The sequence below is a fragment of the Saccopteryx bilineata genome, chromosome 4, assembly GCF_036850765.1.
Source record: "Saccopteryx bilineata isolate mSacBil1 chromosome 4, mSacBil1_pri_phased_curated, whole genome shotgun sequence".
NCBI lineage: Eukaryota > Metazoa > Chordata > Mammalia > Chiroptera > Emballonuridae > Saccopteryx > Saccopteryx bilineata.
The window spans coordinates 276,864,247-276,891,920 of record NC_089493.1 but is presented as its reverse complement, the minus strand read 5'-3'; the positions used below and the strand labels follow the sequence as shown (position 1 = coordinate 276,891,920).

Sequence of the window (27,674 nt, the reverse complement as noted above, 5' to 3'; positions counted from 1 at the left end):
CTCTCCTTCAATTCTAAATGATACATTTGCTGGGTAGAATAATCTTGGCTGTAGGTCTTTTTTATCACTTTGAATATTTTATGCCAGTTCCTTCTGACCTGCAAAGTTCCTGTTGAGCAATCAGCTGACAGTCTTATGGGAGCTTCCTTGTAGGTAACTAATGGCTTTTCTCTTGCTACTTTTAAGATTCTTGCTTTGTTTTTAATCTTTGGCATTTTAATTATTTTGTAACTTGGTATGAGCCTCTTTGGATTCATCTTGTTTAGGATTCCCTGAACTTCCTGGACTTGTGTGTTTATTTCCTTTGTCAGGGTAGGGAAGTTTTTAGTCATTATACCTTAAAATCAGTTTTTAGTCCCTTACCTTTTCTCTTCTCCTTCTGGTACCCCTCTGATGCTAATGTTCATATGCTTGGTGTCCCAGAGGTGCCTTAAATTATCCTCATTTTTTTTTTCTGAAGTGAGAAGTGGGAAGCAGAGAGACTTCCGCATGTGCCCAACCAGGATCCACCCGGCATGCTCGCCAGGGGGCGATGCTCTGCCCATCTGGGGCTGTTGCTCTGTTGCCACTGGAGCCATTCTAGCACATGAGACAGAGGCCATGGAGCCATCCTCAGTGCCCGGGCCTACTTTGCTCCAATGGAGCCTTGGCTGCAGGAGGGGAAAAGAGAGATAGAGATGAAGGAGAGGGGGAAGAGTGGAGAAGCAGGTGGGCACTTCTCCTGTGTGCCCTGGCTGGGAATTGAACCCAGGACTTCCACACACCGGCCCGACGCTCTACCACTGAGCCAAACGGCTAGGGCCCACTTTTACATAATGTATAGAAGTGTAAGGATGTTGTAATATGGTAACCTCTTCCTCATTCTTTATAACTGCCATATATACTACATCTGTATACATTATAAACTCCATAACAGTGTTTTAATTTTTACTTTGAATCATAATATTAAAGAAATGAAGAGGAAAAACTAGTCTTGGTATTTATTTACATGTTCACTGTTTCTGATGCTTTTCAGTCCTAAGATCCAGGTTTCTATATGGTAACATGGCCCTTCAACCTGAAGAAATTCTTTTAGCATTTCTTGTAGTTTTTGTCTTGGTGACAATTATGCCTTCATTATTAGAGGGTATTTTTGTTGCATGTTTAATTCTGGAAGCACAGTTATAAGAGACTCTGGTTTCTATAAGGTTCTCTCTCAGGAGTATTGCTTTATTTTAACAGGCAGTTAATTTTGCTGAAGTCACGTTTGCAGATTTCATCTTTCCTATGGTGAACAGCAGCTGGAACAGTTTTCTGTTCTTTTTGCCTTAGTTGCCCTACGTATGCATAATTTAGGGATCAGCCAGAGGCTTGGGCAGAGTTTACACAAAGAATTTAGAGGCTCCTGTTTTGTGGCTTTCTCCTCCCTGGAAACTAAATATAGAGTCAAGAAATTGACCTAGATGTTCATCATGGTCATTTGACCTACAACAAAGGTGCAAAGGCAAGTTAGTGAAGAAAAGATTACCTTTCAATAATGTGCTGAAACAGTCACATAGCCTTACTTACCCCTCCCCCAAAAAACTTGGATTCAAATCTTGTAGTATATGTATAAACTAACCCAAAGTGCATCATGGACTTAAATATAAAAACAAAACCTGTAAAACATTTAAAGAAAACAAAAGAGGTAATCTTTGTGAACTTGGGTTAATCATAGATTGCTTAGTTAAAATACTAGAAATGTGATCTATAAAAGAAAAAAATGGGTAAGTTGAACTTCAAATTAAAAACATCTGTTCTTTATAAAACACTATTAAGAACATAGACTTGGGGAAAATATTTTCAAATTTTATATATTCTGGACAAATTTTATATATTTGTCTAGAATATATAAAGAACTCTCAAAACTGATAAGAAAATAAACCCCCTAATTTTAAAAATGAAAAGATTTGATTAGATACTTAACCAAAGATATAGATAGGAAATAAGCACAGTAAAAGATCCTCAACATTATTAGAGAAATGCAAATTAAAACCACAATGAAATACCACTACAGTCTCATTAAAATAACTAAAATAGAAAAGATTGACCATGTCAAGTGTTGGTTGGAAAATGGAACTCTCATTCACTGCACATAAGAGGCAAAATGGCACAACCACTTTGGAAAACAGTTTGTTAGTTGTTTTTTTTTTGAACATGCAGCTGCCATATGATCCAGCCATTTCATTCCTAGATATTTACCCAAAGAAGTGAAAGTATATATCCCTATAAATATTTGTACAAGAATGTTCATGGCGTCTTTATTTCTAATAGGATAAAACTATAAACAACTCAAATGTCCACCAATAGATAAGTGGATAAACAAACTGGTATGACATGCTACTAAGCAGGCAACAGTTTGATCAAATGTTTTGCCATTACCTAATATGGACAGCCATTTTTCTAGCTTTCAAGAACAATTTTGTTGCTGTGCACCACTCAGCCCCTAAGCCAGTGTCACATACTTAGTTTTAGTTGTGTCTTTGGTACTTCAATTACAGATTTCTCTGTCAATCAGGATGATTTGTAGCAGTTAAGATAGATTTTCAAGCCAGACTGCTTTTTTATTTTATCAGCATTATTTGACTTTTGTCTCATTTTAAGATGCATTAAAATATTTAATGTCATTAGTAACATAACTTTTTTTTATACTATATAAAAAATGATTCAAAATACTTTCGACTTTAATTTATCCGGTTTTTAGATGGGAAATATATTATTGCTGTGTGTTGTACAAGGAACCTGAGATCCATTTGTCACACAGCCGTGAAACTGAACCAGAACCAAGAGATCTCGTTTTAATACTTTTATACAATTTAGAGAAAAAATAAATGTATCACATACTTACAAATTTTTTTATGTTGACAGTCTCTTCAGCAGTTTAAGAAGTGTTTCATACTCCCTGTCGTCAGTTGCTGGAACACAATGGATCACACAGGGGCACTAGACACCGAGGACGAATTGGGACCTTTAGCCCATCTTGCTCCAAGTCCTCAGAGTGAAGCCGTTGCCCACGAATTCCAGGAGCTCTCCTTGCAGTCCAGTCAGTACTTACCCCCTCTGAACGAAAGGAAGAATGGTGAGTTCTTCAGCGTGTGCAGTGGGGATTTTGGTTTGAAGACTTACCTCTTGTGAGCCCAATTTATTTCTCTTTGGTAGTAATTTTTATTTACATATTTATGTTTTTATTTATTTACTTATTTATCGCCAGTTACATTTGGCAGTCTGTCACAGAGGAGAAAACCTCATAGGGGTACTGGCTGGTTTTGAGTAACAGGCAGAATTTCAATTTCCATCCAGTTCTTCCATCATTTCCCCAGTATTTTTGGTAGCAGCATTATCTTTGGAAATAAACTTTAGATTCAACCATCTTAGCACAAGTGGATAATTTCATGCTGGAATGGTATCGGAAAGTAGCTTCCTGTGCTGATTCCAGGAAAAATAGATTGTGGATTTAAAGATTCTCCTTCCAATATCCTCATCTCCAATGTGTTGCACCTTATTTTCAGAATTGGCAAAATTTGCACTATCTTAATGATCACTAAGAAAACAATAGTGTTTGAGTATTTTCTATATTAATGGATATTGGATATGGCCATATTTTCCACCTTTAGCTGGCTCATCCTTGTATACAAAATGAATATTTTCTTTTTATTTATTATCTGTTCAGGAATTTTTCATTGATCACAGAGGCATCCCAGAGTTCCCAAAAAAACACAATACTGACAATTTTTAGCATAACTGAATATAGAGAAATGATATACACTTATTCTTAATACTTAAAACATAAAAACAAAGATATATAAAAATTTATGAAAACACTAAGTTTGCATATTAAAAGTACAGAATTAAGAATTTCAACTGGACTTATTTTGCTTTCCTCAGTTCTGATGAGTCTTATATTCACAATATATATTTTACGTTTCACTTTTAAAAGCCAGAAGAAATGAAACTATTTCCCTATAGAACACTTCCATATGCACTATCTTGTTACTTATTTTTCTGGGTTCTGGGTGTTCCCAATTCTTTTCATTATTGGCTTTATCTTATTCAGGAAAATGGATAAAGGACATATACTACTATTCTCAGTTCTTTAGTACATGTTTGGAATAGAACTTGTTCTCCCTTCTGATGCTTGCTGATAGGCACAATTCTTGTGTAGTTTAATTGGTCTACAGTGATATCTTGGCTAAAGTGCTATCAAAACCTTCATGAGACTGTGGTTGACAGGTGATGGCTTTAGAACCTTCCATCAATTAGGGGCCTAGCTTTACCTTAGTGGTATGTGACCAAATTTACACAGTGTACTTGGATTAGTATAATAATGTTGAAATTATTACCTGCCAGAAAAAGTAATAAAAAGAATTGAGTAGGTATAAAATTGCTCCTAATGTACAGTTGCTCAAGAAAATGGTCATATGTAGCAGAGGAGAGAAGTGAAGCATGTGGAATCAGTTTATACTCTGTGGGTTTACTGGACCAGCTCACCACATTCTCTTGCAAGAATGTTCTCTTAAATATGTATGCCTGAATATAAGGGAAGCTCAAATACAAGGTAGTCTCCCCTTAAAAACTTTTGGGAGGTTGATGAAATGGTAGAAGTTTTAATTTATTAATTTAGTTCCATACGTATAATTTAAGTCACATTTTATGAAGCAGGGCAATAATATAAAAGGATTGCTTTATCCACACTTATATTTAATAGAACTATCTTGCTCAAACTCTATCCATGAATCTTGGTGAGATTTTTTTTTGATCATGAGTATAACCCCTTTACATTACCCATCTAGCATGAAAATCCAGGGTGCATCTCCATTTCTGTCTTTTGTTTGAGTTACAGCAGTTTTTGAATACATGCAGGATCTGATACTGAAGATTTTGTACCATTCACAAAACAGTGGGACTGCGTTTTTTTGCTTTTTTTTTTGTATGTTTTATTGTTGTATATTCATAATCTCTGTAACATAATTACTCATGTTTGATATGTGATTAGTTATAACATTTCATGGGGCTGTAATTTGTTTCTGAATTCTATCCCTTTTTTGAATAGTAATGTATTCACACAATTTAAAAAGTAAAGAGTATATATGAGTACACAGGGAAAAGTAGGTTACCCCCCAGTCTTGTCCCTTAGCTACCCAGTTACTTCCCTGGAATTAGCCGTTTTTAACCTGTGTCCTTTCTGAGAAAATAGTAGTTTGATAACTCTTTTAAAAGCAGTTTTGAAAGTCTTTGTAACAACATCCAACACTTAAAATTTTAAGGTTATATAACCTAAGAATAATTAATGTTTTGATTTTCTTCTCCCACTTTTTTTCTGATTCTATTAAGATATTTCTGTAAACATCCTAAAACCACCTTCTAATGAAGTTGATTTAAAACTTTTTGGTAAATTTATTGGGATGACATTTGTTAATAAAATTATTTAGGTTTCAAGTGTACAATACTATAATACATTATCTGTACATTGATTGCATTGTGTGTTTACCACCCAAAATCAAATCTCCTTTCATCACCATATATTTGACCCCCCTTTTTTTTTACTACCTCTTCCCCAGTCCCCTTTCTCTCTGGTAACCAACATACTGTTGTCTGTGTCTATGAATTTTTGTTTATTTGTCTTGTTTGTTCATTTGTTGCTTTAAGTTTTATGTCCCACATATGAATGAAATCATGTGGTTCTTGACTTTTTCTGTCTTATTTCACCTAGCATGATATTCTCAAGCTCTCTCCATGTTGTCACAAATGCCAGTATTTGTGGCTGAGTAGTATACCATAGTTTTTATGTACCACATCTTTATCCAGTCATCTATCAAAGGACACCTCAGTTCTTTCCATGTGTCAGCCACCATGAATAATGCTGCAGTGAACATATGAGATACATATATACATCTTTATGAATTAATATATTCAAATTTCTTTGGTAGATGCCCACAAGAGGGATCTCTAGGTCATATGGTAACTCTAGTCCAAATTTTTTGAGAAACCTCCATGTTGTTTTTCATAGCTAATGAGTTTTTCTCAAATGTTTTTTGTTTAATAATAAGTAAATGAAAGATTATCTCATAATATGAGATATTGTATAAGGACCCAAATATAAGAGAATCTCTTTTTCTAACAAATGCCTTTAGGAAGTTAAAAATCTTACCTTATATTTAGGCATACACTCTAATTTTAGGTTTATGGAATATTAACCTAATTTGCATATACATTCCAAAGCATAAATGGAATCATTGTACAGCTATAAGAAATCTAGATTTTTGATACAGTTATGTGAGTATAGTAGAACCACATCAAATAATATATAGGGGGACAAACCATAACTTTCTTACCTTAATGATTTCTTTCAAGTTTATTCTTCATTTTGCAGATATTCTTGAGGCCATGTTTAAATCATAGGTTTTGGCCTCAGAATTAATACCAAGTATGGTTTAGATATTTTGAGATAACCAGATTTAGATATTTTCTTGATGGTTATGTTTTGTTGTTATTCCTATGTATTTGAATTTCACTTGTTGGAATCTTTTCTGTTGGGTTAAAATGAAGACATTTCCATTTGAGTTTAGCATATAGAAGGCTTATGTCACCAGATAGTTTATAAATAAACTTGCAAGGAACATGAAGTTGACATTCAAGTATGATTCCAGGATCTCCCCTTATTTTTGATTAGTATTTATGTTGGCAGTTTTAGTAGAGTGGCAAAATATTTCCACTACTGGAGTAAACATGAAAGATGTTCAGTAAAGATAAGCTAGGGTTTTGCTTTACCCATGAACGTGACCAAAATAATTCTGTAGTTAGTGGCATACTTCAGAGTAAGGCGTAGGCAAGTAACTCTTCCCAACAAGTCCTTCATAAGAGAAAGTGAATATATAGAAACACATAAAGAATGCACCTTTACTAAGACAATGCATACACAAGGATACTGAGTTTTGTTTTGACATTTTATACACACAATAGACTCATTTTCATGTTGCAGTATTAACATTCCTTCCGATGGTGGGAATAAAAGGGAAATCAAAGGGACAGTTAGTTCTTTTATTGTTTAAACAGGAAAAGCTCAGATGCTATAAATTGGATATATATTATAGCTTTGTAAAAGGAGGGAAAGGCAGACTTGATGGAAACAGCATGCCTGAAAGAGCTGCAGCTCCTCTGCCAGGGCCCCCGCCAGGTGAGACAAGAAGCGTTTCTTTCATGAGGCTGTTTGCAAGACCAATCTGTGCTGGTGGGTGAATTTCAGCTTTTAAGATCTTGCCAGCAATATCATACAGTAAGGAGGTAAGTTGACATAATACGCGTTTATGAAACTGCTTGGTATTCAGTACTTCGTGGTCTGTCTCTGAAGATGAGGCTCAGTCATGTTCACATGGCCACAGATACACCACGGGCAGTATCAGTGGTAGTGTCAAGTATGTGGAAAATAAGCATTTCCCACCTTCCTCTTCCCATATTAACAGGCCTTTTGAGCTGTATTTACTATGAAATAGCATGTTTTAGGCACCAGTGAAGAAGAGAGACTTATTTATCATTTTAATTTTAAAGTTTGTTATTACTAGTCACTATACTTGTTAGATTTTTGAGTGTATAGTCCCATCTTGAAAATATTTTTCTAAGATTTCCATTTATTAAAAAAAAAAGATTTCCATTCATTAAATTTATCACACTGAACAATTTTAGAACATCTCTTGTTCTATTCTGGAATGACCACTTACTAGAGAGAAAATAATTTATTCGAAAGTTAATTGCATACAAGGAAACGCAAGGTGGCTCTTTGTATTGGCTCCAATACCGACATTAATACGCTTGCAGTCAGATGAACCCAGCCTGCCGTGTACCATGGAAAATAAATGGCACGCGGTCACAGTAGGTCTTTTCTTTGGATTTTACTTTGAAAACATTTCCCTACTCATTAACCTGTAAGGCTTACAGGCAGTCCAGGTGTTGGAAGTGTACAAAGGTGATGAGCACTTGTCTTGAGCACAACCCTTTTCCTTAGAATGGACCGGCGCTGGCATGGCCCAACGGAGATTGGCGAGGGAAAGAGAGAATGAAGCTTTCTCTGGAGCAGACAGCCAGGCATAGAATTCATTGTGTCATAAATGGGAGAGAGACTTAAGAGGCCAAATAGCCAAGACAGGGAACTATGGATTCTTGCTTTTCCTTTCTACAGCTGAAGGTAAAAGAAATGAATAATGTTTTGTAAAATTGTCTTGTCATTGGCTTTACTGTTAACATGTTTAGGTTCTTAAATATTTAAAATAATTATCAAAGATTAATGAATATTCTGGTACATTTAGATAATTTTCTTTCTGTTTTCAGGCCTTACTTAAGAATATTTAGACTTAGAAGAGAAATATATACTCCTTAAATGTAATTTTCCGTAGTTCTTGAATATCTTTTGAAAATTAGGCTTTAGGACTTATACTCACCACAAATAGAAAAGTTTGAAAGCCAACCATGAACCTCCTGACAACTGCAAATAAAATTCTTGATTAACTGTGCCAACTCTCATACTGTTTTACTTGTGACAACCTCTTGAACCCTTCCAAATGAAAAAGAAGCCATATAAGTAGCTTAAAGGTGAGGAGCTATCTTTCACAAGAACTTTGTCAAGTTTCCCATTAAGTGGCATGTTTTGTTTCACAATGTAAATAAGCTTCTGTAACCCCGCCCACCTTCTTTTTTCTACTCTGGGCTTCTTATTTAGGTAATTTTCCTCTTACTGAGGGTTTAGTTTGCTTCAGTGCATTGCTGAACAAACACCCAAGCAGAGTGTATGTGTGTGTTGGGGGGCAGGCAGGCATTAATTTACAGTTTTGCATTTGCAGCCGGCATGTTCAGAACACTAACATAGGTGAACTTTAGTTATCGCTGAGGCGGTAGATGAAGCTAACAGTTTCCAAAGTGCATCAGTAAGACCGTAGGCCCCAGTTATGTAACACTCTGAAGCCTCATTTTCAGTTATTTATTCAGTCTTTCAATTGTGTTCCCCTGAAGAAATACCCTTAGAGTACCAGCAGTTAACATACTTATATTAAAAGTAGGATTTAAAACGTAATAATTAGCATTTTTATCCAGCATGAGACCACATTATCTTAAATTATAAAAACTATTTGCCCAATAATGTTACAAGGCTTTTCTAGAGTTACTAGAGTCATAGAAGTACATTATTTCTTATATAGATTTTTAAGATAGTTTTCTTAAAACTAGGGTCCACCATATGATTTATATTAGATATTGACCAGTGAATACACTGAACCTAATTTATCATTATCTATTAAGCTAATTTATTATTATTTAGCAGTCTCCTGTTTCTCAGGAAGCAATTTTAAAAGGTAATATATAAAATATAAATGATTAGTTAGTAAATATTACTCAGCTATAACCCTCTAGCCTCCTTAGTTGAATGATTGAGTCAGATCCTGTGTTGGGTCAAGAGACTTCATTACAGTTAAGTCAGGGCTCTTTTTACTTATGTCTGCCCTCTAACCCAACCACAGTCACCTCTTCTAGCTGAAAAGGAAGAAAAAGGATAGACACTGGATACCTGTTTTCTACCATAACTCTAAAAAGCCTAATAAATATAGGGAATGTACTAGAAAAATGTGATCCATGATTATTTTTCTTCTTTTATTTTAAGACATCAGTAATAAAATAATATTGTGACAGCAAAAAGACAAATATGTTGGAATAACAAATGTATTGGAATTTTCTCTTGGGTTTGTAGTTAATAATCACCCAGCCTAATGAGTAAATATCATACCCAATGTTTTTCTAACTCCTTTAAATTAATCTGTTCTGTTGGCTGCCCTCACCTGCTTCCCTCACTGTTATTAACAGGAGGTATAGTCTTTTGGGAGTCAGGACTCCAGTCTCCTCTGCTGACTCAGTCTGTGAGCATGGGTAAGTCTCAGAAGCTCTCTGTGTCACGATATGCTTATTGTAATATTCGTGTGGTAGCTTTCAGCCCGTGTGTCTTTCTCTGGCTCTCTGGCTGCCCTCCCTCATTACATCATGTGTTCTTATACCTCATTATCACTTTGCTTTGGGCTGTTCATTGGCAGCAGAAACAAAGAATGGAAGATAACTTCCATCTCAGTTAACTGATGGAATTTTTCATGGATAGAAATTAGTAATGTCGCTGTTTAATACATTCCTCACAGATATTATTAAACATACATGCAATTTCATTCAATTAGACCTTCCCCCTTATTGAAAAGGAAAGAAGGCCTTGGCCAATGGCTCAGTAGATAGAGCGTTGGCCCTGTGTATGAACCACCTGGGTTCCATTCCCGGTCAGGGCACACAGTAGAAGTGACCATCTGTTTGTCCCCCCTGCCTCTTTCCCTTCTCTCCCACTCCCCCTCCCATAGCCAGTGGCTCAGTTGATTTGAGCATGGCCCCAGGCACTGAGGATAGCTCAGTTGGTCAGAGCACATCAGCCTCAGGTGCTAAAAATAACTCAGTTGATTCGAGCATCAGCTCTAGACAGGGCTACAGTATTACTAGTTATGTGAATTTAGACAAATTAGGTAACTTCCCTCTGCCTCAATTCCTCATCCACAAAATGGTGATCATACTAGTAGTACCTGCTTCTTAGGGTTGCTATGAAATTAAACTAGTTCATAGAAGTCAAGTACTTGAATAGTATGGGCATATAACTGGCATGCTATAACTTTTTTATTAGTATGTATATTTTGATAATACAGCATTTCAATTCATATTAGGTGAATATCATTTTTTAGGGTTTCATCATGGTGTTTTATAACAGTGTTTTTCTCAATAGTGCCAGTAATTTTTGTCCCCATTATCCACAAGCATTTCTTTTTTAAAATGTCAGAGTGACATGCAATTCCTTAACGTCTTACTGTGTACCTTCATAGCATTTGAGCAGCAGCTTCTCTGATGAGAGCTGAGAGGGCAAATGTAGTAGGCACTGATTTCCCATGAAATTTGTCTCTCTTGTTGGTACTGCCAGTTCCCACAATCCTAGCATTCCCTGGGCATCAGTCAGTGTCTACAAGGAATGATTTTCAAATAGTAAAGCATGTGAAAAGACAAACAGGCCAAAACTCAGAGCTCTCTAGGGACTCTGACCTCCAAAACAGACTCCATTCTGACATTTTCACAGGCTACTTGAAGGAATTCCAGCAGGGTCAGTCCATTGGGTAGACTCCTAAACAGACCCTCTGTCATCGAGGACTGATTTACAGATTTTCTATTTCTTATGTACTTGTTCTGAAGAGATGAAGATAATAGATATGGTTACTAAGACTCTTTTAAGGTATTCAATGTATATAATAAGTACTATACAGAAGACTTTTAGTATTTTGAAATAGTAAAACAATTATTTGTTGTGTGCAAAGAAATTTCTTGCTCTGAGTTTTCTTTTTGATTCCGGGAAATCTATTTCATAACCATATCTCTAAATTAGAATTTTTTTATTACTAACCTAATTATTTAACAAAGAAATTGACTAAATTCAGAAACAATCATTAAAACAAACATATGTTAAAATGTGTGTGTGATTACATGTTTCATAGTGATCTTTGGAATGTGTGAAAACAGAAACAGTTCTAGTGTTGTAGAATATTCTATGAAATCTTGGTGTGATGGCAGTTGTGTAGATGAGGCTTTAAAGTAACTGGGGCTGAGGGCAGATCTATAAGTTGCTTTTCAAGTAATCTGAATCCTCTAAAAATATTTTACTATTATTACTATATATATTTCTTCCTTTCTTCTCTCTCTTTCTTTCTTTCTTTCTTTCTTTCTTTCTTTCTTTCTTTCTTTCTTTCTTTCTTTCTTTCTTTCTTTCCTTCCTTTTTACAAAAAGAATACACTCCTAAAAATAAATGAGAAGGGCAGAACCCAAGAGATTTGGAGCCTGGACAACTTAAGGAAATGGGTAATTAGGCCTTACTTGATTTATAGTTGGCTGTAAAGGCCTCAACCTCGTGGTTGTCCAAGTCTGAAGTTTGTGAGTAGCATGTATGAAGTTCCAGAGGTGAATAACATTCTTCATCTGAAAAGGTCAGGTTTACTGGGGGGGTTTGTATGGCCTATTTCCTTCTTTGCATGTTCATTTCCAATGAGTTAATCCTTTGGATGAGTGTACAAAATTTTAGCTATTAAATAAAAGAGTCCTTACACAATGATAAATTTCTTATGATTTGATACCTCATTCTGTTGTAGGATTATAATATGTTTTGAACAAATTTAAAAATGGAACACAGGCAAGTAAATTAATATATGATCCCAACCAAGTCTCTCAAAATGAGTAGCAAAAAAAACATTAATTTTATTATATACATTTTAATAACCTGTCAGGAACTCAGGAGGTCTCTTAGTAATATAAAATGGAAACAAATATGAAATAATAAGTTGCTTCTTAATAAATCATATATAGTTTTTGGATGTACTAAAATTTGTGTGACTCTTGATTGATATATAACATATATATGATGAAAAAGATATGTATGTTTATGTTACTGTTTTCTCAGGCCAAGAATAACAGTGATATTTAACTAGAAATGCTCTTAATATGAGAAAGTATTACTTTTCTAATACTGTATTTTTCTAACATAGATTTTTTTCTTTCTCACTATTTCTGTTATCTAGTGTCTTCATTTTTCAAATAAATGGAATTTGGTTAAACAGCAACTAGCTGATAAACTAGTAAAATCTCTGATTACATAATTGCATTCTTGTTTATTTTTGCATAGATGTAGAGTAGTGACTTGATTGATTGCTGAATGGTTCTGAACTCTCAACAGAAACAAAATGCTCACACCTTCAAAATGTTGAAGACTTTATTTGCACACCTAAATATTATAATTTGGAGAATTTTCCAAATAAAGGAATTTAAACTTACACCAATCAGATCAAGTTAGTACTGAACAAGCTGAAATGTAAAGAAACCCAAGAACTTAGTCCTGAATTGAGTTTTGGCTTCCAGTGATTTTAGACAGTACAATTGGTCCTTGAACAACACAGGTTTGAATTGTGTGAGTCCACTATATGTAGATTTTTTTTCTTCAGTAAATACATAGTTGGCTCTCCCTGTCCCCAGGTTTTGCATCATGGATTCAACCAAATGTAGATCAAAAACTTTTTTTTTTTAAATATATTTTTTAATTTTTATTTATTCATTTTAGAGAGGATAGAGAAAGAGAGAGAGAGAGGGAGAGAGAGAGAGAGACAGAGAGAGAAGGTGGGGAGGAGCTGGAAGCATCAACTCCCATATGTGCCTTGACCAGGCAAGCCCAGGGTTTTGAACTGGCGACCTCAGCATTTCCAGGTCGACGCTTTATCCACTACGCCACCACAGGTCAGGCCTAGATCAAAAACTTTTGATCCTCCATTGGGAATCCACAGATAGAGGACCACGTTAAGTTATATGCGAATCTTCAACTACACAGGAGTCAGAATCTCTAACCCCCCTGTGTTCAAGAGTCAACTGTACTTCGGTTTCTGTTTTCTTTAAATATTACACAAAAACTATTTTAAAGTATACTCTCTTGTGGAAATGTATACATTTCTTAAATGACCATGAATGTTTCCTGTACCCTTGAGGATGCGGTCAGTTAGGTCCAGTTGGTTTATTAGGTTGTTCAAGTTATGTGTCTTTACTGGCTTTCTTTTTACTTGTTCTATCAATGACTTAGAGCAGGGGTCCCCAAACTTTTTACACAGGGAGCCAGTTCATTGTCCCTCAGACCATTGGAGGGCCGGACTATAAAAAAATACTATGAACAAATCCCTATGCACACTGCACAGATCTTATTTTAAAGTAAAAAAAAAAACAAAATGGGAACAAATACAATATTTAAAATAAAGAACAAGTAAATTTAAATCAACAAACTGACCAGTATTTCAATGGGAACTATGCTCCTCTCACTGACCACCAATGAAAGAGGTGCCCCTTCCGGAAGTGCGGCGGGGGGCCGGATAAGTGGCCTCGGGGCCACATGCGGCCCGTGGGCCATAGTTTGGGGACCCCTGACTTAGAGAGAGGTATGTTGAAAACTCCAGTTACTATTGTGGATTTGTTTGTCCTTTCAGTATTGTTTTTTCTTCCTGTACTTGGAGGCTCTATTATGTGTTCTTGATGAATTTATCCCTTTACATTATGAAATGTCCCTCTATCCCTGGTATTGATTCTTCCACTAAAGTCTTCTCTCTGTTTGATAGTAGTATAGCCCCTTGAAGTTTCTTAAGCTTCACATTGCATGATAAATCTTTTCCCAGTTTTTACCTTTAACTCATCCGTACCTTTATACGTATTTAAAGTACATTTCTTTTAGAAAGCATAGAATTGGATCTTTTAAAATCTGGCCCAATAGTCTCTGTCATTCAATTGCAGTATTTTTATATTGTTTGCATTTAAGGTAATTACTGATATGTCTGGTGTACTGGTTATCTATTTCTGTGTAATAAATTACTTCCTAAACACATTTATCACCTCCCAGTTTATGTGGGTCTGGAACTCAGGCACAGTGTAGATGGGTACCTCTGCCTCTGGATTTCTCATAAGCCTGTGTTCAGGTGTCAGCCAAGGCTGGGGTTTCCTCTGAAGGTTCCACTGAGGAAGGATCCACTTCTAAACTTACATTGTCCTTGGTGAGATTCATTTCCTTATGGGCTGCTGGACCCTCGGTTCCTGCCATGTGGCCCTCTCCAACATGACAGCTTACTTTAGCAAGGCCAGTAAGACAAAGTGTGCTAGCAAGAAACGTAGCAGTTCTTTGCACCGTTTCCTCAGCATTGCCTGATTTTATTGATTAGCAACAAATTACTCAAGAGGAGAGGATTCTATAAGGCCATACATACCAGAGGGCAGGGGTCTCTGGGGGCTGTCTTAAACACTATCTACCATTCTTGAGTTTAGATCCATCATTTTGCTGTCTCTTCTCTGTTTCTTTAGTCCTCTTTTCTTGCCTTTTTAATTTCTTTTTTTTAGTATTTCACTATTTTTACATCTTATTAACTATACTTTTATTTCAAGAGCTCACTGATCTTTTCTAATGCAGGTCAAATAAGCTGCTAGTCCTGTCTAATGAAATGTGTATCTTAGATACTATATTTTTATCTGTACAAGTTCCATTTAGTCTTTTTCTGCATTGTCCATTTCTCTGGTCATTATATACCGTTATTTCCCCATGTATAAGACGTACCTTAATTTTGGGACCCGAAATTTGAAAAATAAATGTATTACATAAAGTTATTGAACTCAAGTTTTATTCATCATAAAATTCATACATTTCCTCATCACTGTCAAGACTTCTATCCATTAGCTTGTCCTCATCTGTGTCTGATGACAAATCACTATCTTCAACAATGAGCACAAAAACTAGCACGAAAAAAGTGGGAAATGCAAGTAAAAAAATCTACAACTACTGTATAAGACGCACTCAGTTTTTAGACACCAAATTTTTCTGAAAATGTGTGTCTTAAACATGGGGAAATATGGTACATCTTTTCTTTAAATATTTGGTTATAATAGCTATTATAGCTGTTAATAGTTCCATTTTTTCTGTCATTTCTGGGTCTGTTTTTATTGACAGTTTTTCTCCTATGAAAAGAGACATTTTTCTGCCTCTTGGCAAGTAGTCTAGAAAAATATATATTTTGGCTATATAATATTGTGAATGTTACATTGCAGTGCGTGGATTTTGTTTTTGTTGTCTTCCTTTAAAGAGTGTCAGATTTTGGTTCAGTGAGAATCTTGGTCTTTTAGATCACTATCAAGACCTTTTTTAAGCTCCTTAGGAAAGATCTAGGGTTATGTTCATGCCAGGGATGATACCTTAGCTACTAGGGCTTGACCTTCTTTGGAATCTCTGCTTAATGTCCACGGAATGCCCCAGGAAGAACTTTTCACTTGCCCAGTGGGAGCTTGAGCGTCCTCCAACTTTGTGTGTACTTTGGGTATTATTTAGCTTATGTTCCATTTCTTGCCCAGCCTTGTGAAATGTCACGCTATGCACGTATAACTGAGTACTCCGCAGACTCAAAGGCACCCTTATGCGGACTCTAGAGCTCTTTTTCATCATCGGTCTCTCTGCAGAAATCTGCCCCACGCTTCCAGCCGCCTTCCCCTCCTCCCTGGCTCTCATGTCCGCCTCCTCAACTCAGCTAGCCTGACCAGCTCTGAATCACCCCTTGGACTCACAGTCTGGAAATTGCCTTCAGGCAGAAAGCTAGGGCAGCTCAGCTGTAAGGTTTATCTCATTTGCTTCCTTTTAGTAGAGGTCACAGTTCTGCATTGCCTATTTCCCAAAGCAGTTGTCTCATGTATTTTGTCCAGTTTTCTAACTTTTAATGGCGAGAGATAAAGTGCAGCCTTTTAGCCTATCGTAGCCGAAAACAGAAGCCTGGAATCGGGTTTTGACACGAGGCCTCTGCTTTTTGACCGAAGCACGTTTCTTCTCTGAGTACACATCACTGAGCTTTCTCACTAGACCATGGTTTGGATCCACCCAAACCCTCAGACCTTACTGAGCACACCAAGTTGCTCCCAGCTTTTTGGTCCGTGAACAGATGAAACCAAATTATTGGTTGAAAACTGAGGTCCATAGTGACGGTTGGTTCTCGTGGAAAGTAGCTTTTCAGCTTTGGCTGTGGGCTCAGTATGGTCAGTGAGATGTTCAGAAAAGGAATCATAGGGTCTCTTGGAGCCCGTGGCATATTATCAAGTTGGTTCAAGGAATCGTCATTTTGGTGGCGGTGGGGACCACCAAGAAGGAAAGGTTTCACTGGTTAGCAGGACTCATTCTTCATTAATAAAGAACTGACCGGATAGTAATTTCTCTGTATAGAAATATTGAAATTAAGAAAAAAAATTGCCTCAGTATTTGAATTTGATTCAACTCAGCAAGAGTCAGCCTTAAGAAAAGATATCTAAAGATTATATTTTTCTTCTCACATGTGTATTAATGTGAATTTTCTCATCAAGAATATGTAGGTTATATTAAGTGAAAATGCAAGGAGTAAAATTGTAGATTTATCATGAGTACAAATAATCATTCTCTTTGTATCCTCCCATCAAACTCTCTACCTGTTTCCAACACAGGAAGCCTATACAAAGGGGGAAAATGCCCTGGAACGAATTATATTAGATTATCTTTGGCAGTTTACACACATATATACACTCCTCCACCTGCTTTTTATTCTTGTAGTTTGGGTTTTTCATATGCACGTATAATACTTTATACCAGTGAAGGGTAAAGTACTTTAGGATAAAACATCTCCATAAATTTGGAGTGAGCAAAGCTTTCTTAAACAAGACACAAATAGCACTACCCATAAAAGGTAAATCTATATTTAAATTAATAACTCATGTACAACAAAAGACATCATTGAGAGAAAAGGCAGTACACAGTGTGGGGAGAGCTCATTCTCAATGCATATATTGAACAAAAGATTGTTCTCCAGAATATGTAAAGGACAGATGCAAGCCAATATAAATAAATGCACAAAAATGCCTTGACACAAACTCCACAAAAGAAAGATGGTATGCATATATATGGAGATGTAGTAATTCCTCATCAGACCAGTGCAAATGAAAACTATACACCTTCCAGAATGGCTAAAAAGAAAAATACCAGGTATCAAGGGTATCAAGCAATCAGTGGGTATGTAACTGCTGTAATCATTTTAGAAAATTATTTGCATAATTCTAAGTATCAGCAGTTCCACTCCTAGATTTTTTTAGTGTGTGTGACAGAAACAGAGAGAGACAGAGAGAGGGACAGACAGGAAGGGGGAGAGATGAGAAGCATCAATTCTTTGTTGAGGCACCTTAGGTCATTGATTCCTTTCTCATATGTGTACCTTGATGGGGGGGGGCTACAGCAGAGCAAGTAACCCCTTGCTCAACCTTGAGCTCAAGCCAGTGACTTCGGGCTTCACGCCAGCAACCTTTGGGCTCAAGCCAGCAACCATGGGGTCATGTCTATGACCCCATGCTCAAGCCAGCAACTCCGCGCTCAAGCTGGTGAGCCTACACTCAAGCTGGATGAGCCCATGCTTAAGCCAGTGATCTTGGGGTTTTGAACCTGGGTCCTCTGCATCCTAGTCTGATGCTCCATACACTGCACCACCTCCTGCTCAGGCCCACTCCTAGATTTTACTCAACAGAAATGTATACATGTTCATCAGAAGATGATGCATTAATTTAATTTATATGCAATTGCCATTTTTTTAAGACACTCAACAATTTCATATGGTTCCATCTACTGTAATGCTTATAGCAGCACTGTTTGTTAAAAGGAAAGCTGGAAATTACCCAAACGTCCACCTACACTGGAATGGTTAAAAAAATTGTGATATATATCACCCAGCAGAATATAGCAATGGGAATGAACAGATTATAGCTCCATGTAAGAATATGCATAAATCTCACAACAGTAACATTGAGCAAAGGTAGCTAGTCACAAAAGAGTATACTATATGATTCCATTTATATTTATAAAGTACAAAACAGACAACACCACTCTGGTGTTAGAAATCAGGATAGTAGTTAGGCCTTTGTCAGGGCGGAAGTGACTAGAAGGGAAGCACAGAACAACAGCTCTTAGAGTACAAGTCATGTTTGGGTTTTATTGTAGGTATCTACAGTAAAATTAAAAGTTAAAAAATAAAATTCTAAGTCTAGTTTTAATCCAACACCTTAGGTTTTTTTCTCTCCTTTTTCCTCATATCTTATTTGTATATCTTGTCTTCAAAATGAAAACCTTGGTTTCCAAAACATCAGTATATTTACTCATTTGCTCAGTCCTACAATATACAAACTAAATTCAGGATTGCATCCAATATAACTACTAACAACAAACCTATTAAGTTAAGATTTCTTTGCACTTTGGTTTGTCCTTAGACTCTCTCCCATTGAAGGTGTACACTCATGACTGTTTAAAAGTTTCTCAGGTTAATTCTTTTTTTTTCTTTTGGAATATTGTGTTATCAGTTTGATATATACAATATAATTAGGTTCATTTGTTTATTTGTTCCCCATCTTTATTGCTTTAACTCTTATTTTTTGAAATATGTAAAAAATTACTATGGTCCAAAAGTCAACTATATAAAAGGGCTAACCCAAAAGGATTCATTCCCTTCTCCTGCATCCACACTTATCCTTTTGCCTTGTAAATAAATTATTATTCCTGGCACATTTTTGTTGTTGTTGAAAGAAATGACATTTCACATTGTACAGTTTTTATACTTTAATTCTTTTGGATAGTTTTTCTTGGGACCCAGTTGGAAGAAAGTTAATTATGACCATTTAAAGATTTTTTAAAGAGGTGGCTCAACTTCCCAAAAAGATAAATATTTTAATTTGCAGGGAAATCAATAGTCATTACAGCCTGCACTTCTGTCATCAACACATTTCTTAATATTTTAGCATTATATGTCAATTTATTCTAGATCTATGCCTGACCTACATTTTTATTAAAGGAGGCTGTTTACTTTTCAGTGATAAAAGGCCCTGTGAAAGCCATTTTTCCAAATAGTTCACATATGTTTATTTGGCACTTGAGGAAACAAACCTTTATCCTCTTTTTTCTTCATTACTTTTACTAGAAAACCGAGGTGTTAGGAAGAATGGAATACATACTCATGTTTATTGATGGCTTCTTCTGAGGTGGGCACTGCATTTGGTCTCTACTTGGATTGCCCCATTTAATCCTCCCAGCACTTCTGCAAGAGGGGTGAGAGCTGTCCTCTCTGTCTTTGTCTAGGGAACAAATAGAAGTGAAGTTAGAGAGATTTGGAAACTTACCCAAAGTTACATGGCTGCAAGTGGCAGATTGGAATTTGTCTGAATCCAGATTTTTATAACTCCAAAGCAGATGCTCAATTATGAGCCTTTTTCCTGTTTTTAGGGTAATATCCTTTTTAATTGAGGTTTAGGGTCGACTCTGTATGGGTAAGAAGAAAAGAAAAAAACTGAAGACAAAGAAAAATAGTGATTTCAAATTCTGTCTTCCTTTCTATTCAGGTTTCAGGTTTGAGGTTCTAGCCCTTCTTTCCAGGCAGAGGAAGGTCAAACAGTTGCTGCTCTCTTGGCTCCTGGAAACATAGTTTTCAGGATCAATTACTGACGTTTTATCCCAATACTGAATTTCCTTTAAGATGGGGAGGCATAATATTAGTAGGTTGTAAATTTAAATAATCTAATTGCCTGATAGGTTGCTCTAAAGTATAATTAGCACTGTGATTGAGGATGGATAATATGGTTAATATCAGGATTATCTGAGAAACCACAGGAAAATAATGTATAATCTCCTCCTCCTCCATCTTTGCTGCCATGAGCATTGTAATGGACTGCTAACTGGTCTGTTCCTCTTGAGCCTGACCCTCCACTTCACACAGCTACTGGCTGATCTTTCTACTGCTTATATTTAGGCACGGCACCCTTGCCCATTGAGAAGTGACTGCACATTATCCTGAGAATAAAGATCAAGCATATTATGGGCTTATAAGTCCTTTTATGCCCCAATTTTGCCTAGCCTTTTTTTTTAATTTTATTTTAGAGAGAGAAGAAAGGAGAGAGAAAGAGACAGGAACATTGACCTGTTCCTGTATGTGCCCTGACCAGGGATCGAACCAGCAACCTCTGTACTTCAGAACAATGCTCTCCACAACTGAGCTATCCGCCAGGGCTATCCAGTCTTCTCTTGTGCCATACGGCCTTGCTGAACCCTAGCTCCTTCTCATACATTATTCATTCTTAGGACTCTGTATTTTTGTACGTGTTGTTCTCTCTGCCTTCTGGTGCATGTTCTCCCTGTCCTCCTTCCCTTTCTCCCTTCTCACCCCCATAGCCTTGTTCGTGTGGCACCATCTCCATCACTCCTACTTCTTGCGCTGTGCCATAAACGGCTTCATCCACCTAGCTGATTCAGAGTATATCATTGCTAGTGTGTCATTCTAAATCATAGTTAACAGCCTTTGAGTGTTAAACCTGAATTTCTTATTACCATTCTGTGTATCTTCTCAGTTCTGGTACACTTAGTTATATAAAATATTTAGTGTTCCCTGTTTTTCAGATTCTGTTTTGTAATTTAACATTCTCTGAATGTTTTACTTGAAATGACAAGAGGCAGAGTTTTTCTGCAGTGAAAGCCGTGTGTTTCTATTTCCCCTTCCCTGTAGTTGAAAGGAATAAGTAGAGCACTGTAACTTTGAAGGAAGAAATTGTGGTAATATTTGCTTTCTATGCAAAACAGAGCAATTGTTTCCCATCTTGTCCATCTTCTTTAAAAATTAACAAGAATTAGATGACATGTTACTCACTTATTACAGAAGTTACAGGATAACCAGAGTTCTAACCTGGGTTTTTGTTTTTTTTGTTTTTTTTTTAATTTTTTATTTATTCATTTTAGAGAGAGAGGGAGAGAAGAGAGAGACAGAGAGAGAGAAGGGGGAGGAGCAGGAAGCATCAACTCCCATATGTGCCTTGACCAGGCAAGCCCAGGGTTTCGAACCGGGGACCTCAGCATTTCCAGGTCGACGCTTTATCCACTGCGCCACCACAGGTCAGGCTAACCTGGGTTTTTAAATTTTTTTTTTTTGGCCATCTTATTTTGAAAATTTTCAAAATACTGAAAAATTTCATTGTACCATAAATACTCATAATAGTCACCTAGATTCTCTAATTAATATTTTATATACTCGATTTATTATGTATACATCTTTACCCATTTATGAATCCATCAGATTTTTGGTGTACTTCAAAAAGTTGTAGATACTTCATCTCTAAATACTTCAGAATGAGTACTATTATGTAAAATTCAATAGTGTTTTACATTTTTAAAGCAAAAAATGCATACATATGTATAATGACATGCACAAATTTAAAGTAAACCATTAAGTGAGTTTTTGCATATGCATATGTGCCATATATCCTTATCAGTCAAGAGCGGTGGTAGTCAACCTGGTCCCTACCGCCCAACTAGTGGCCGTTCCAGCTTTCATGGTGGGTGGTAGTGGAGCAACCAAAGTATAAATAAAAAGATAGATTTAACTATAGTAAGTTGTTTTATTAAGATTTATTCTGCCAAACTTGGTGAAAAGTACTTTATTCTGATATAAAGTACTTGGTAAGTAATTATTATTATATGCTTTAACTTGCTGTAACTCTGCTTTATAAATTTTATAAAGTAAAGTTACTTCCCTACTTTATAAATCACCATTACTGTGGAACCAGTGGGCAGTTAGAAAATTTTACTACTAACAGAGATACAAAAGTGGGCGGTAGGTATAAAAAGGTTGGCTACCACTGATCTAGAGCATGCTGTCACCCCAGAAAGTTTCTCTGTGTCCCTTCCCAGCCAGTCTTCACCACAGCCGCTCAGAGACAGTGTCACTGTTCCAGGTTTGTTCACCACAGATTAGGTTTCTCTTTTTAGAGTTTTATATAAGTAGAATCATACTATATATAAAGTAAGGATTCTTGAACTCAGCATAATGTTTTTGAAATTTATCGTATGTTATCAGTACTTTATTCTTTTTTATCACTTCGTGTTGTTATTCCACTGTCTGAGTGTATCAGAATTTGTTTAATCCATTTTCCTTGTAGTGGCACCTGAACTTCTTCATTTTGGGGTCATGAATATTCTTCTACTACTCATTGATCATCCTGATAAATCTCGTACCCATTGACACCATACATAGTTATTACAATACTGTTGACTAGATTGCCTATTTTATACTTTACATTCCCACAACTGTTCTATAACTATCAATTTTTACTTCTTAATCCCTTCACATTTTTCTTTTTTTCACCATTCCCCACCCCCCTCCCATCTGGTAACCATCAGAGTATGTTTCTATTCTGCTTGTTTATTTTGACTTTTAGATTCAATTGTTGATAGATATGTATTAACTGCCACTTTCTTGTTCATATTTTTTTCTTATTTTTTCTTCTTCTTCTTAAAGAAAACCCTTTAACATTTCATGTAATACTAGTTTGATGGTTATGAACTCCTTTAGTTTTTATCTTGTCTGGGATGATCTTTATCTGTCCTTCGATTCTCAATGATAGCTTTGCTGGGTAGAGTAATCTTGGTTGTCGGTCCTTGCTTTTCATCACTTTGAATATTTCATGCCAATCCCTTCTGGCTTGCAAAGTTGCAATTGAGAAATTAACAGATAGTCTTATAGGAGATCCCTTCTAGGTAACTAACTGCATTGCCTGGCTGCTTTTGAGATTTTCTTTGCCTCTAACATTTTGCAGTTCAATTATGATGTGTCTTGGTGTGGGCCTTTTTGGGTCATCTTATTTGAGACTCTCTGTGCCTCCTGGGCTTGTATGTCTGTTTCCGTCACTGGGCTAGAGAAGTTTTCTGTCATTATTTTTTCATATAAGTTTTTCAATTCCTTGCTCTCTTCTTTTGGGACCCCCATAATGTGAATGGTGATACTCTTGATGATGTCCCAGAGGTCCCCATATATCCTCAATTTTTGGATTTTATATTTTCTTTTTGCTCTTCTGACTGGGTATTTTCTGCTTTCTTATCCTCTGCTTTATCTACTCTACTGTTGACTTCCTGTAATGTATTCTTCATGCCAGTTAATGAATTATTTATTTCTGGCTGATTCTTTTTTGTTGTCCATTTTTATGTTTCCTGTCTCTTTGTTGATGTTCACACTAAGTTTATCTACACTTTCCTTAAGTTCATTGAGCATCCTTATAACCATTGTTTTGAATTCTGCATCTAATAGATTGCTTATCTCCACTTCATTATTTTTTCTGGAGTTTTGTTTTGTTCTTTCATTTGGAACATGTTTGTCTCCTCATTTTGGCAGCCTCCCTGTGTTTGTTTCTCTGTATTAGGTAGAGCTGCTACATCTGCTGGGCTTGGTAGAATGGTCTTACATAGTAAGTCAGGGGTCTCCAAACTTTTTACACGGGGCCAGTTCACTGTCCCTCAGACTGTTGGAGGGCCGTACTATAAAAAGACTATGAACAAATCCCTATGCACACTGCACATATCTTATTTTAAAGTAAAAAAACAAAACGGGAACAAATACAATATTTAAAATAAAGAACAAATAAATTTAAATCAACAAGCTGACCAGGATTCAATGGGAACTATGCTCCTCTCACTGACCACCAATGAAAGAGGTGCCCCTTCCAGAAGTGCAGCAGGGGCCGGATAAATGGCCTCAGGGGGCCGCATGCGGCCCGCGGGCCGTAGTTTGGGGACCCCTGTAGTAAGTGCCCTGAAGGGTCCAGTGGCACAGCCTCCCTATTCACCAAAGATGGGCAATCCAAGTATGCTCCCCTTGCCCCCATGGGCTGTGTATTCCCCCCTGTTTTAGTTGAACCTTGATTGCTGGTGGCACATCAATGGAAGGAATTTACCCCCAGGCCTATTGGCTGCAAGGACTGGCTGCATCCACCTTGGAGAATCAGCTGCTCACCCCATAAAACAGGACTTGTTACAGAGGTTCTGGTGCCCACTGACTCCATCCCTTGAGTATGTTAATAAAGAGGTGGTTGGGTACTGCTTCGATGGGATCTGACATTGTCTACCATATGCCCTGGCTCTGGGGCCTCCCGGGAAGTACAGACAGTGATCAGCCTCTGCCCAAGTTCTGCCCAGGGAGGGCCACCTAACATGAACTACAAAGCAATCTGCAGATGGCTGCTACTTGTGCTGGCCTTGAAGGTGCCTGGGAGAAGGCAAGCTGTGAACCAAGGCCAGCTGCCACTAGTGCCCAGCCTGGCCACTTAGCAAGACGTATGGGGCATGCTGAGGCCAAATGCTGCTTATTTGAGAGATTTTAGGAAAGTCTGAAGCATGAGCCAAGACAGGTAGTGAGTATGGAAAATCCACTGGAAACAGCTTGGTTGGGCCTACAACGAGGTGAGGCAGGGTCTCAAGGAATCACCAGGGTAGAGCAGACACTGTTAGCCAGGTTGATGAAGACTCATATGGTTCCCACCTGCTAGCTCTATAGGGGAAGAATAGGAACAAAGGCCTCTGGGAGAAAGCTGTCCCCTGGTTCCTGCCTTGATGCCACTTTTCAGTTCTTCCTTATATGTCCCTAGAGCCTTTCAAGCTGCTGCCCCAGTGCTGGAGCTCAGAGCAAGTCCTACTCAGGTTCTTTAAGAGGAAACCTTGGCCTGACCTGTGGTGGCACAGTGGATAAAGCGTCGACCTGGAAATGCTGAGGTCGTCGGTTCAAAACCCTGGGCTTGCCAGGCCGAGGCACATATGGGAGTTGATGCTTCCAGCTCCTCCCCCCTTCTCTCTCTCTGTCTCTCTCCTCTCTAAAATGAATAAATAAAATAAAAAAATTTTAAAAAAAAGAAAAAAAAAAAAAAAAAAAAGAGGAAACCTTGGCATTGAAGCAGCCCTCCATCTCCCTCAGCCTTAATCTCTGCTGGTTCTTATAGCCAGAAGTTGTGGAGACTTCTCTTCCTGGTACTGGAACTCTGAGCTGGGGACCTGGTGTGGGGTTGGGACCCCTTGCTCCTCAGGGGGTGTCGCCACAGCCCAGATACTCCCAATGTTTATTGGGAGGTGGAACCAGAGGGTTCCACATCTCTGCCCCTCCTACCAGTCTCCATGTGACTGCTTCTCTGTAACCACAGTGATAGGACCTCTGTTCAGCTAGAGTTCAAGCAGTTCTGAATGACCGTTGTTCTGTAGTTTAATTGTAACTCTGATGTGGTTGTGGGAGGATTTACTTATACTGCCATCTAGACTGGAACCTTACTCATTTTTTTAAAGTGTCTTCTCATGAGCAAAAATTTTAATTTTTGATGAAACCTATTTTATGAATTTTCTTATTATTTTACCCCCAAACCATGGAAATATTCTCCTTTATATTTTCTAAAGACTTTATAGGTTGATGACATGTATTATACAGTGGAAACAGTTCTTAGACAATGCAGTCAAATCATTCAAAAATAATGGTAAAGGATAATAGTAATAAAATAACATGTAAAGGACATAAAAAAGACTATAGGTTGTTATTTTCCATTTATGTCTATGCTAAATGTCAGATTAACTTTTGTGTCTGTAAGGTAGGGGATGAGGCTCCTCTTTTCTCATGTGGATGTCTGGCTTTTTTCAACACTCTTTGTAAAAGAAATCTCCCTTTGCTTGGGCACCTTTGTCTAAAATCCAATGATCATTTAAGTGTGAATCTGTGTCTGGACTCTATTGTGTTCCATTGATCAGTTTCTTCATCTTTCTGCCAGCCCTGCACTGTGTTGGCTGCTGCAGCTTTATGATCTGTCTTGAAATCAGGCGTGGGTAAGCCCTCCAACTTTGTTCCCCTTTTACAGATTGCTCTGGATGGTCTGGGTCCTTTGCATTGTCACTTCTGTCTTAGAGTCCGCTTGATTTTAAAAACTAGCAGGAATATGATTGGGATTAATTTGGAGTGAACTGACAACAGAGGCTTTCCTTAATCTCTCTCAGCAGTGTTTTTCTAGTTTTTAGTATAGAGGTCTTTTATGTAAATCTGTTTTTGATAGTGTTGTCAATGAAACTGGTTTTTAAATTTCATTTTAGATACTCTGACTTTATGACCTAAACATTGCTTTCTGCTCTGCTTTGCTGATGGTTTTGTAGACTTCTAATAACCTTTCTTAACTGTCATTGATGTAGGAAGTCACGTATTAATTTATGCTTTTCTGAACACCCCTTTGAAAGACCTTTCATTCTGCATCAATTCAGATAAGAACGTATTTCCACCAAAACTGCTAGAAACCTCCCAGAGCGAGTTTATTTGTGCCTGTATGTCCTGGTCATATGTAACAGTGTAGATACATGTATTTTAAAGAAAGTAATAGATAACAGTTACATTACCATCATTGTTGGTGGCTGCATTTTGACCTAACTGGTTTTGTGACTCTTGTTTATTGATGCAGCATATATTGTTTAAGTGTTGGACTCTAAAGTGCTAGGGCTAAAAGGGGGGGAAAGTTACAATTTCTTCTTTCACGAACAGTTCAACAGTATAGTTCATCCCCGAGCCATTGATACTGGTCATTGGTGGTGTACTTTCCATAGAAACAACCACCAAATATAAAATCTATGTTTTTTGAACGATTTTGATAATAATAAGGCTCCTATATTATTACTGAACAGCATATTCTTTAACTTGTTTCAGTTCTGTGGTATGACCCTATATATATTCAGTGAACATCTCCCAGCAGCCTTGCTATTTTTGACTGAAAATTACTGTGACTGGTACAAACTTTAGGAAATCAGCTTTTCCCCCCTGATTTATAGTACTAGCACCAGACTCTGACAGTGAAAAGACTGTGTAGGCCCTAGAGAGTATATCCATCTCAGCAGCTGTTTGATGCTCATAAAGTTCCATGCTCAGGTGAATATTCGGAACTGGTAGTGAGCCTCATTTTGAAAAGAACTGACTATTGGTGACATTACTATTGTTCTAAGCTGTATTTATTTAGCTATTGACACAATTTAGCACTTTATAGATCTCTATGTTCATGAGAGTGCCCTGTTATTTTTAAGACTATTTCTTGAATATTCTAGTTTTCCAGCCTTTATTTTTCTCGGCTTATTTGGAAATTATATGTAACCTGGTAAAAACAATAGAGATGAACTTTGTCATGTTATTTCTCAAGGTTTTTTGTTCTTCCTTATTAAATGTTGTCTATGTAC

The 27,674-nt window shown here is 37.0% G+C and overlaps 1 protein-coding gene across 7 annotated transcripts in view; it reads left to right on the top strand.

Annotated features, from left to right (window-relative positions):
* The window catches only part of MRTFB (myocardin related transcription factor B), a 309,731-nt gene that overhangs the window by 172,844 nt on the left and 109,213 nt on the right, over window positions 1-27,674 (top strand). For 6 of the 7 annotated variants that reach the window (XM_066274807.1, XM_066274805.1, XM_066274803.1 and 3 more), the window contains 2 exons: window positions 2,887-3,097; window positions 9,862-9,924. In XM_066274807.1, coding sequence (XP_066130904.1) covers window positions 2,944-3,097; window positions 9,862-9,924 — 217 coding nt within the window. In that variant the 5' untranslated portion in view covers window positions 2,887-2,943. The remainder of the gene's footprint in view (window positions 1-2,886; window positions 3,098-9,861; window positions 9,925-27,674) is intronic. The other variant, XM_066274810.1, reaches the window with a different exon arrangement.